The sequence below is a fragment of the Chlorocebus sabaeus genome, chromosome 9, assembly GCF_047675955.1.
Source record: "Chlorocebus sabaeus isolate Y175 chromosome 9, mChlSab1.0.hap1, whole genome shotgun sequence".
In the NCBI taxonomy this organism is placed as follows: domain Eukaryota; kingdom Metazoa; phylum Chordata; class Mammalia; order Primates; family Cercopithecidae; genus Chlorocebus; species Chlorocebus sabaeus.
This window is the reverse complement of record NC_132912.1, coordinates 6,223,151-6,235,416: the sequence shown is the minus strand read 5'-3', so window position 1 is coordinate 6,235,416 and position 12,266 is coordinate 6,223,151. Positions and strand designations below refer to the sequence as shown.

The window sequence follows — 12,266 nt, the reverse complement described above, 5'->3', positions numbered from 1 at the left end:
GTATGTAAAGGAAAATGAAAGGTGATTGATTTCTCACCACCTCTCCCCCTTTTTCCTCTACACCTTTGCCCCTGCTCCCCAGTCTAGACTCTAATAAACAAAAAAGAATTCTGTTGCAAGCTGAAAACTCGTTAGAGTGGTTGGGGCTGGGAGGTGGCAAGTCAAACTTTACAGTTGTCTGGATAATAAATGCTGTCTTCAAGGACTGTCCAACATTGTAGGAACAAGACAAGAACCCAAGTGAACACCGAACTCCTGTCCACAAACGCTGCTGCCTCTCTGCCATCTCCTAACCTCAGCCTCACACACTTGAATTTCGCCAATCCATTTGATGAGCTGGTATCAGTGAATTTTCTCCGGGCCAAAGCTCACAAATTCTGTTCCCCGCTTCTTGCCGCATATCCAGGCATTAAAAACCGCGTTTTCCCTTTGCCTGATATTCTGGCATCAAGCCTCCTTGCCATTCCCATTTATTTCACCTTCCTCCAGTCCTTATTCTTTCCTTCCTGGAGAGTATTTCGGCATCTCTCTGCCTCAGTCTCCCCTGCACACCACACCAGTTCAGCCTTGTTATCACATCACTGAGCTGTGTTTCGCCCGGGTTAGACAGCTTCAGTGGCTGAAGTCTACAGATCTTATTCTGTTTTTCGAGGTCCACCCGACTCTGAATTCGGCTGACATTTCTGCCCTTAGCGTCTACCCCATTCTACTGCTGGTTAACTATGGACCACACTGCTTCCTCGGGAACCATCTACCAAGGCCGTATCCATCCTTCAAGGGCAATATGTGGGCTTTGCCTGATCACATCAGCTCAGCAACTTTTCCCTCCTAAATTTCAATTGCTCTTCTTATCATAATCATTAGTATGCGCCCCACTGTACGTCTAGAAAGAAAGTGGTCTTAAACCTAAGGGAAGGCAGTCTGGGTCAGAAATTTGTTGTCCGCCGTGATGAGCAGTTTCTTCTGGGAAGTACCAAACATTTCTGATAATAGAATTGAGCAATTTCCTGATGAAGTGAGACTTGGCTTGCGCTGTTGACCGGCTGTCCCTGCATGAACTTAGTTACCTTTAACCAAATGTTCCTTTCTTGAACTTGAACTTAATCTACTGACGTTATCTACACACCTTTCCCCAAACAAACAAACAAACAAACAAAAAACAAAAAAGCCCTCTACTAGGAAAGAAATCTTTGAACTGGACTTATTGGAAATTACCTCCTTGCAGCAGGTTTGAAACAAAACTTTGAATTTGCCTCGCAAAGAATTTGTCTGAAACTGCTTTAGTATATGCTAATTATGTTCGTATGCACATGTGGCTTCATACATAGTGGTTGGACACCCATATGTGCTATGCACTGTGTTAGGTGACGTAAGTTCACAGATAAACTGGACATAGGGCTATCCTCTAGAGGCCCGCAATTCGACACCTTAACCTGAGATCCTTGGACCTTTGAAGTTCAGATTGCCCACTACCGTTGGGTGCGGTGGCTCACACTTGTAATCCCAGGGATCTGCGGGGCTGAGGTGGGAGGATCGCTTGAGTCCAGGAGTTTGAGACTAGCCTGGGCAACATGGCAAAACCCCATCTCTACAAAACTTACAAAATAATTAGCCAGGCCTGGTGGTGCGTGCCTGTGGTCCCAGTTACTTGAGAGGCTGAAGTGGGAGGACCACTTGAGTGAAGGAGGTAGAGGCTGCAGTGAGTCGAGAGGGCAACACTGCACCCCAGAAACCCTGTCTCGAACAAAACAGAGCAAAACAAAATGAAGTACCCATCATGCTCCTGAAACTTCCTACGGATTTATCCAGAGTATGTGCGGATGTGCATTTTTTCCAAGGAGAGAAACCAAAGATTCTATCAAATTAAGAGAAGAGTTTTTACCATTGTGGAAGACAGTACAGCAATTCCTCAAGCATCTAGAATCAGAAATACCATTTGACCCAGCAATCCCATCAGTGGGTATATATCCAAAGGAATAGAAATCATTCTACTATAAAGTCACACGCACCCTGTTTATTGCGGCACTATTTACAATAGCAAAATGGAACCAACTGAAATGCCCATCAATGAGACTAGATAAAGAAAATGTGGTACATATACACCATGGAATACTAGGCAGCCATAAAAAGGAATGAGATCATGTCCTTGGCAGGGACATCGATGAAGCTGGAAGCCATTATCCTCAGCAAACTAACATAGGAACAGAAAACCAAACGCTGCATGTTCTCACTCATAAGTGGGAGTTGAACAATGAGAACACATGGACACAGGGAGGGGAACAACACACACCAGGGCCTGCTGCAGGGTGGGAGTGGAGTGTGAGGGGAGGGAACTTTAGAGGACAGGTGAGTAGCTGCACCAGACCACCATGGCACACGTGTACCTATATAACAAACCTGCACGTTCTGCACATGTATCCTAGAACTTACATTTTAAAAAAAGAGTTTTTAATCCCAAACAAGATTAACAGCAACCAGAAGAAAGAAAGAGATATAAATAGTGAATTGCAATGCGGCACGGCAGGTGTTATGATGGAGTAGAAAGGAGTGGAAAAGGCCTCCTGGAGGAAGAGACCCTCAAGTGTCTTTCCATTTCACCTGTAAACTCATTAAGGGCAGAAGCTTTGCCATAGCTCCAGTATGAGATCTTGGGCAATTCATGACAAAATGGGTCTGCTTTTGCACTCCCCCCCCCACTTCCTCTCACGTCACTGCATCGTGCCATGCAGCATCAACTGGAGACCTCAGTGTCAGCAAACGACGACAGAGCGTTCATCTGCAAGGTGAGCCAGAAGAGCCAGTTCAATGACTTGTTTCACCATGGTCCATCTCAGAACCAAGACTTGGGCCTCTTATTTATCACAAAAATTGTGGGGGCTTTGTGATGTGGCCTTTAAAAAATCTTGTCATTGCCAGGCATGGTGGCTCATGCCTGTAATCCCGGCACTTTGGGAGGCCGAGGTGGGTGAATCACCTAAGGTCAGGAGTTTGAGACCAGCCTGACCAACATGCTGAAACCTCATCTCTACGAAAAATACAAAAACTAGCCGGGTGTGGTGGCGAGTGCCTGTAATCCCAGCTACCCAGGAGGCTGAGGCAGGAGAATCGCTTGAACCCGGCAGGCAGAGGTTGCAGTGAGCTGAGATCACGCCATTGCGCTCCAACAACAGCAGCAACAACAACAAAGACATTAGCATAAATTTAAATATTTTATAATCACAATCCATTAACTACTTAAAGCATAAGCTATTTTCCAGGAGAGGCAGGAAGTTCATTCTAGTTCCACGCCCCGCCCAAGAAGAAAGGAGCTTGACTTTGGTGGGAATACTAGGAATTTCTACTGAAGCAGTCGCCGGCACAGTGAGAAGCGTTCCTAGAGAGGAAGTTATACCTGCTGTGGAATTTAAGAGAATCTTGTCACATTTGGATAAATTTTTTGAGACAGAAGTCTCACTCTGTCACCCAGGCTGGAGTGCAGTGGCGCGATTTCAGCTCATTGCAGCCTCCACCTCCTGGGTTCCAGCAATTCTTTTGTCTCAGCCTCCCAAGTAGCTGGGATTACAGGCGCCCGCCACCACGCCCGCCTAATTTTTGTATTTTTAATAGAAACAGGGCTTCACCATGTTGGCCAGACTGGTCTCAAACTCCCGACCTCAGGTGATCTGCCTGCCTCGGCAGGCAGATCATTCCCAAAGTGCTAGAATTACAGGCATATGCCACTGCACCTGGCTAATTTTTGTATTTTTGTATTTTTTTTTTTTAGTAGAGACAGTGGTTTCACCATGTCATCCAGGCTGGTCTCGAACTTCTGACCTCAGGTGATCCACCCACCTCAGTCTCCCAAAGTGCTGGGATTACAGGCATGAGCCACCGGGCCCAGCCGACATGATGCATTTTGGGACCATGAATTCCTTTGCTTGCCCGGATGGTTTTCTTTTTGTTACTATCTTTGCTTGCTTTCTAGTATTTAAAAAATTGTATTTTGCTCTAACTATGCAATGGCTTTAAGTCTTAGACAAATTTCCAGGGAGCAAAACACAGTCAACCGTTTCACAATAATCAGAAGGGAGCTATGATCAATAAATAAGCAAGACTGAATTTTACAAAAAATTCCAAAGTTTAAAACCAAAGCCCACTTTTTGCATGATCCTCTAAGAGAAAGACAAATCTGGAAGCAAAACACCTTATAAAATGACAATGCACTTTCCGAAGCCCAGGGAACCCTGGTGAAATCATGATGGCTAGTACAGGTTGTAAGTCTTGGGGAATTATTTATGAATTCTCTGGACCCATCAGTTGGCTGCATCCGTCTCCGTTATTTGAATATTGGAGGCTGCCTGACCAGAATCTTGGCAGGACTTTGCTCCTTCATCCCGGTGGTCCCTGCTGACTCCTCAGGACGGTACAGCCCTGGGGGAAGACTCAGCTTACGAAGTGCTGGGTGAGACCACTGCCAAGAAGTGCTTGCTCACCCTGCCTTCAACGGCAGGGGAATCTCCCTCTCCTTTTATGGGTGTAGCTGAAGAAAGGATTCATAAATGAAGTTCAATCCTTCTCATCAACCCCAGCCCACACCTCCAGCAATTGAACTTGAAAAAAAAAAACCTGGTTTGAAAAATTACCGCAAACTATATTGTCATCAAAAAAAAAAAAAAAAAAAAACACTTCCTATGTTTGAGATGAGAGAAGAGAGTGCTAGGCAGTTTCCTGGCTGAACACACCAGCCCAATACTTAAAGAGAGCAACTCCTGACTCCGATAGAGACTGGATGGGCCCACAAGGGTGACAGTCCAGGCGGACCAATCTTCCCATCCCACATCCTCCAGCGCGATGCCAAAAAGAGGCTGACGGCAACTGGGCCTTCTGCAGAGAAAGACCTCTTCACTGTCCCGGCAAGTCCCAAGGGCCAGGAAGATGGATCCGTACCTGCTCATGTGGGGACTGCTCACGTTCATCACGGTGCCTGGCTGCCAGGCAGGTAAGGGCCTGTGGGTGCCCCCGGAATTCCAGGAAGGCTAATGGACCTCCCTCTCCCCAGCCACAGAGCCAGAGGGAGTCCCCAGGTAGATGGTTCCAAGAAGGGAGTTGAATCTTGGGTTCCACCTCTTGCCCGTGACCCACGGGGACCCCAGTTTATGCCTCAGTGTTCCTTCGTCCATCAAGAGAGCGTGAAATAGCATTAGGTTCTCCTGTCCTTCTCAGTCCTTGACGATTAATTCTGGGAAGAATGGTGTGGCATGATATTTGGGATACTTGGATGTTAACAGGGCCCTGATGAGCAGGTTCCTCAAGAAATTATCTTTTATTCTTCAATGAATTTCCTTTCTTCTCTGCACTCCCACCCCCCAGCTAAGAAGCTATCAGGAAGCTCTTTAAGTTCAGGTTAGTTTGCTGGAGACATCAGTACTCATATATCAAACACTGGGATAATTTAAGGTCTCAGAAAAGTTTAGCTTCAAGGTTGTATTCATTGCTTTTACTGCCTCAGGAAATAATACCTAGGAATTTCCTTACAAGTGCAACTTTACAGAAATTTTTAAAAATATGCATACTCACTTTTAGAACATTTCTACTTCTCATAATACTATGTATATACATGATAGGTATGTGTATATGTGTTTATATATGCAAATTTTAAATTTCATTCCTTCTTTCAGATGGATTTTCTCAAATTTTTTTTTTGACACTGTCTCTGTCAGCCAGACTGGAGTGCAGTGGCACGATATTGGCTTACTGCAACCTTCGCCTCCCAGGCTTAGCGATCCTCCCACCTCAGCCTCCTGAGTAGCTGGGACTATAGGCACAAGTTACCACACCTGGTTAATTTATTTTTTTGTAGAGATGGGATTTTGCCATGTTGCCCAAGCTGGTCTTGAACTCCTGGGCTCAAGAGATCCACTCACCTTGGCCTCCCATAGTGCTGGTATTACAGGCATGAACCACCGTGCCTGGCCAAGACTTTTTTTTTAAAAGAAATAAAAAACCACCAACTTCTACCTCAAACCACTCTTCCTAATTGAGTGTGAATTTTCTAATAATGTCTTCCCTTTGCTTACTCAGGAAGACAGATAAGAAAGTTTATAGTTTCTTTTGAAAGTCTACAATGACAACAAGTAGAATGCCAACTGGCTGCAGAAATAATTTATTAAGAAATGAAACATGATGATGCATTTAAGGAGTCTGCTTGCTTGTTTAGGGGAAGTGGCCAAGTCATGCTGGGCTGTGTGCTGGCCCAGATGTAGGAATGTCTTTAAAGAGGACATTTTATTTACTTATTATATATTTTTCATTTTATTTTTATTTTTTAAGACGGAATCTCGCTGTGTCGCCCAGGCTGGAGTGCAGTGGCGCGATCTCAGCTCACTGCAACCTCTGCCTCATGGGCTCAAGCAATTCTCCTGCCTCAGCCTCCCGAGTAGCTGGGATTACAGGCATGTGCAAACATGACCAGCTAATTTTTGTATTTTTAGTAGAGATGGGGTTTCACCATGTTGGTCAGGCTGGTCTCAAACTCCTGACCTTGTGGTCCACCGGCCACAGCCTCCCAAAGTGCTGGGATTACAGGTGTGAGCCACCATGCCTGGCCTATATTTTTTATTTCAGTAGGTTTTTGGAGGACAGGTGGTGTTTGGTTACATGAATACGTTTTTTAGTGGTGATTTGTGAGATTTTGGTGCACCCACCACCGAAGCACGTATGCTGTACCTAGTGCATAGTCTCTTATCCCTCACCCACCTCCCACCCTTTCCCCTGAGTCCTCAGAGTCCATTGTGTCATTCTTATAAAAAGGGTATACTTTTAGGAAGGTTTTCAATGTGATTTCTATGTCCACAGGGTCTTTGCTAACTCAGCCCAAGCCAAGAACAGCAAAATCTTGACAATTAATCATGCTCTGCCTCTGGAAGACACATTTCAAGTAAACTCGTGTTATTTCTAGCCATTGGTGACTTATCCAAGGGTCTGAGTGGTCTTGGTGGGAGCAGAGGAAGTAGAGTCCCATAAGGAACTCTTTCGCGCCATTCTCAACATCTATCCATACACCATCTGCCTCTCAACACTATAGGAAATACCAAAATGAGCAAGACATCGCCCTGACACTTAAGCAATTTATAACCAGGTGAGGAGGAGAAAAGCATAGATATAAATACAGTAATACGAGTCAGAGTGTGGTAAGATCTACAGAGCGTGGGGCTATCAGAGAAGGCTTCATGAGGGTGACATGTAAAGGGAGCCCCAAGGGACCAGTAAATTTCCATCAATGAGATTCCAGGGAGAGAGGCCCCTATAAGCCAAAACACAGGAGCGCCTTAGGGAGCAGCAGGTGGTCCACTGTGCTCCTACCCTGGACAGGGAGGGTGGGGATATGGGAAATTCAAACTGGAAAGTTAGGACGAGGTAGAATGAATCATCTAAGGCATTAGGCATTTTTAGTCTCTATATTACTGGACCCTGGGATGTGGTCAGAAAGAGAATTCTCCTACTTATAACTTCTTAACTTCACTTAGTAGGCGATAAAGAACTACAAGAAAATTTAAAACTACCATTTAGAAAGTAACTTCTATGTGCCAGATGTGTGTCTTATTGTAATCTTCCTAGCCACTTTGCAGTATGGATGTCATGAACCCGTAGATGAAGAAGAACCCAAAACTCAGACTCGCACAGGCAGTGACAGGGCCAGGGTTTGAACCTGGTCTCCCTGGATTGTTCTGTTTCTGTTTATTGCAGACAAGGTCAGAGCTTTATGGAGATGAGGTTGGCATAGAGTGGAGAGAGATCAGGTGCACACAGACAGGTCATGAGGCTCTTAAAATTGTCCAATCACGAGGCAAACGAGGACCCAGTGGCCAAAGACAATGACATGGGTCGAGTTTCTGGAATCAACAGGAGTTCTCAGGCATCACTCCAGGGTAAGAAACCATCTCATCACAGACCTTTTTCCTCCAAGAGGAACCCAGTCTTGAAACAAATCAGACTTTTTATTCCTCAGGGTGAGAGTTCTCTAATGAAATCAGACTGTCAACAGATGCAATTTCTAGCTGATTCATAAGGGCAGATTTTCATTCTGAAAATTTCCAAAGCCACCATTTAACATGGCAAGGGTTTATGAGGACATATTAGTCAACTTGAGTGTTTTTAGTCTCTATATTACTGGGCCCTGGGATGTGGTCAGAAAGAAAATTCTCCTGGTATTACCAATATGGCACGTTATTGAAGGCACCTTTCTCAGAACTGTGGAAATTCTGAGAGCTTATGTGTCCCTTGATCATCTTTCTTTCATTCTAGGAATTCTGTGATCAAATCTTTATCCTCTAGACTCAAAAATAATTCTTTAAAAAAACAGTGCGGAAACCCATTGAGATCATGTGTTTGTGTAATTATCCCTTCTTGTAAAGACAACTGCCCACAATGGAATTTCCCATCTTCACCTTTGTCAGTCAAACACAAAATGTTTAACCCTTCACATTTAATCTTTCAACTTCTTGAGATCCCAAAGTATTATTGCTACTGTTACTTCTTCATTCATCTTCAAGACATGCCTTGAGGCTGGAAGGGCTTTTCCTAAACATTGGGAGCGTTTCATGAGACAGTTGCTGCTTCCCTTAAAACAGCATGCCTTAAACAGACAGTTTGATAAATCACCTGTGCGTATGCTTCATTTTAGATGTGAGAATTGAAAAAGAAAAAAATTGACTTCGCAATTCTGCACCAAAAGGATGAGTTTCACAAATGCGTCAGTTAGAGGTGCTAATATAGAATGGTTGGTGGGCTCTATAGCTCCTCCATCCCACTCCCCTGATAGAGAAGTATTCCTAGACTGGTTTTTGCCTAAAGGCTTGGGTATTCTGATTACTTCTTTGTGATTTTTTTTTTTTCTTTTTGAGACAGGGTCTCACTCTGTCGCCCAGGCTGGAGTACAGTGGCGAGATATTGGCTCGCTGCAACCTCTGCCCCCTGGGTTCAAGCGATCCTCCTGCCTCAGCCTCCCCAAGTAGCTGGGATTACAAGCATGTGCCACCACGCCTGGCTCATTTTTGTATTTTTAGTAGAGACGGGGTTTGACCAAGTTGGCCAGGCTGGTCTTGAACTCCTGACCTCAGATGATCTGCCCCCCTCGGCCTCCCAAAGTGCTGGGATTACAGGCATGAGCCACCACGCCCAGTACTCTTTGTGATCTTTTATTTTGGAGTCATTCCTCTGCTAGCGATGGGCACCATCAAGGCAGGCAGTCCCTCAATGTGGTGGCTGTTCCTGCTCCTTCCCTGCTCCTCTTCTTGCCCAAGGATGAGCAGAAACTTTACAGATAACAAGAGAATTCCCTCAGGAAATGAGGCATGTTGCCTGAGGTCACAGGGAATAGAATTAGCAGGAAGATAAACTTTGCAGGAATCAGAAAGTGGGCCAAAGCACTGAGGAGAGGACACCGGGAGGGTGTGAGTTTTTGACAGATTTCTCTCTGTAAAATGAGGAGGTCACCCAGGGATCTTGAAACTCCCTTCCAGTTCCTTCACTCTATGTCAAGAATTCCAGAAAGGAAACAAAATAAGCTCTGCTTAAAAGGCATTTTCAAGCTGGGGAACTTTGGGATGAAAAAGTTTCCCAAATGAAGACATACTGGCAGGGTCAGGGTTGAGCGACTGTAGTGTGTCAATGCACCAAAGCCTGATGTCTCCTTGTGGGTTATTTCCAGCTCTAAAGAAGTACTGCCTGGCAGCCAGCATGACCCATTGCTTTTGTAATTGCTGCAGCTGCAGGTGTCAAGGCAAAAACTCCACTCACTCAATTCTCAAAATCTATCCAATACCTTTTATGCCCCCTTTCAATACTATAGGAAATGTAAAAATGAGCAAGACATAGTCCTGATCCTTAAGAGAGTCGTAAGCTGGTGAGGAGAAAGGCATGTATATAATCATAGTAACACAAGTCATATGTGGTAAGATCTACTGAGCGTGGGGCTATCAGAGAAGGCTTCATGAGGGTGACATGGAAAAGGAGTTCTGAGGGACTGGTACATTTCCATCAGTGAGATTCCAGGGACAGAGGCCACAAGACACAGGGCAGCAGGTGATCCACTGTGCTCCTACCCTGGATGGGGCGGGGTGGGGGGGGGGCAGTATCCTCTGCTGTTTGTTTGCTTGTGTAGGAATTTTCCCCTCAAACAATGTCCTTGTCTCCCATTGGAGAAGTTTTACATGAGTTGGAACCCGTCTCTCTCGTCTATTCCAGGCTGTTCCCTGAGAGAAGAGAAAAGGAAATCTTTTTTTATTTGGACAGTCTCACTCTGTCACCCAGGCTAGAGTGCAGTGGTGCAACCTCAGCTCACTGCAACCTTCACCTCCTGGGTTCAAGCGATTCTCCTGCCTCTGTCTCTTGAGTAGCTGGGATTACAGGTGTACACCACCATGCCTGGCTCATTTTTTGTAATTTTAGTAGAGATGGGGTTTTTGCTATGTTACATAGGTTGGTCTTGAACTCTGAACCTCAAGTCATCCACCTGCATGGGCCTCCCGAAGTGCTGGGATTATAGGCATGAGCCACTATGCCCAGCGGAAAAGAGAATCTTAATTCAGTTGATTACTTCTAAAAATGATAAGACCTTCTTCACTGAAAGAGTTCACATAGAAGCTGAACTTGAATCCAGCCCTCTTAAATTTCAGTTCAATATTCCCTGCACATCTGCAATCTATACATGAATTCTCAGTGGTATTCCTTCATCCATCCATTCATGCATAAGGATTACAGAGATGAAGAAAGTTCCAGCTCTTGTCCTCTTGTGCTCGCAGTTTAACACGGGAGACAAAACCTCTGCTGAGCGGCTCCCATCCTGAAGTCAGCCAACAGTGTTTGCCGACAGCCCCCACTGAATCCCCCACCATATTCTCAAGTAACTCACTCATTTAGGGGAAAACAATAATATAATTATCTCTAGAAATTTTAGGTATTTTCCACTCTAAGATTACTCCGGTTTTTGACTGATCTCAAGGCGACTCTGGGGTTTGCTTCTGTCAAAAAGAAACACAGTTCCCATTGGGAAATGTGTGGAAAGTAATTGTTCAAAACGCCAGCTGTAGGTTAGTGTGCATCCAGGATGCTTTAAAAAGTGATGTCTGAGACTAATTAAGATGAGTTAAGTGGACTCTCTGGGGAACAGAACTGAACATCACAATACCTTCTCCTCAGTTCCTTGAATACTTCCAAATTGCACTTAGGATTGAAACTCACCAAATTAGAGAGATGGAATAATGATTTTCATGGTTGGTCTGATTCACTAGGAACAGGTGTGCTCAAGCAGTACCTCTCAACTTTTATTGTATTCAGAAATCATTCAGGGATCTTGTCATGGAGCAAATTCTGACTCGGGAGGTTAGGGGTTAGCGCCTAAGATTCTGGTATAAACAGATTTCACAGGGGGCCTATGTTGTTGGTGCATTTTGAGTAACCCCGTTTTGAGTAACAAGGCTATCATGTCAGAGAAGAAATAGGCATTGCTTCTACCCACACAGAACTTGCGAGTGAAACGAGAAAATAGGCTGAGCATGATAGCTCACACCTGTAATCCCCGCACTTTGGGAGACCAAGGCAGGAGGATCACGTGAGCCCAGGAGTTCAAAACCAGTCTGGGCAACATAGTGAGACTCTGTCTCTTAAAAAAAAAATTAGAAAAAGGGAAAACTAATCTGGGAAAGATCAAATATTGCAAAGAATGTCATAAATGATCAGAATAGGGAGAGTGACATGCTACCTGGAGAACTAGAAAAAAAATTGTCAGAGAAGGTGGCCCTGGGACCTCCTGGCTCTGAATGGTGGTTCTGAATATCAGGAGAGGGCTGGAGGATGGTATTTTCTAGTGATGTTGCTGGAGTCATATACACGGACCGTGTTCCATCAGTAGTGAGCTGACCAATTAGAGAGATGAGGCGTTTGCCAGGACAACTACATAATGAGCCATATTTCAGCATACATGCAGTTTTGGGTGTGTGTGCCAAGCAAAAGGAGTCTCAGATTCTCGGACAAAAATGAATACTTTCGGTCAGACAGACGGCATGTGAGTGCTTGTCACCCAACTTCAACCCTGCAGTGTCTACAGGTGTCATTGGTCCCCAGTAGATGTCCTTGGTGCAATGGGTCACTGATCACTTATTGCCAGCACCACATGACCCTGGACGGCAGCCAAAGAGTTCCTGAGCCTTGTTTCCCTACCTCCACATTTTTTCCCTGACCCAGCCTGAGCCACGTGCACACCACAAGGCTGGAGTCCCAGGGGTTTT

The 12,266-nt window shown here is 45.0% G+C and overlaps 1 protein-coding gene across 1 annotated transcript in view; it reads left to right on the top strand.

Annotated features, from left to right (window-relative positions):
* The first annotated feature begins 4,682 nt into the window (after positions 1-4,682).
* Positions 4,683-12,266, top strand: part of IL2RA (interleukin 2 receptor subunit alpha) — a 50,926-nt gene continuing 43,342 nt past the window's right edge. Inside the window, exon 1 of the mRNA XM_008002194.3 lies at positions 4,683-4,978. Within this exon, the coding sequence (XP_008000385.3) occupies positions 4,915-4,978 (64 nt within the window). The 5' untranslated portion in view covers positions 4,683-4,914. The remainder of the gene's footprint in view (positions 4,979-12,266) is intronic.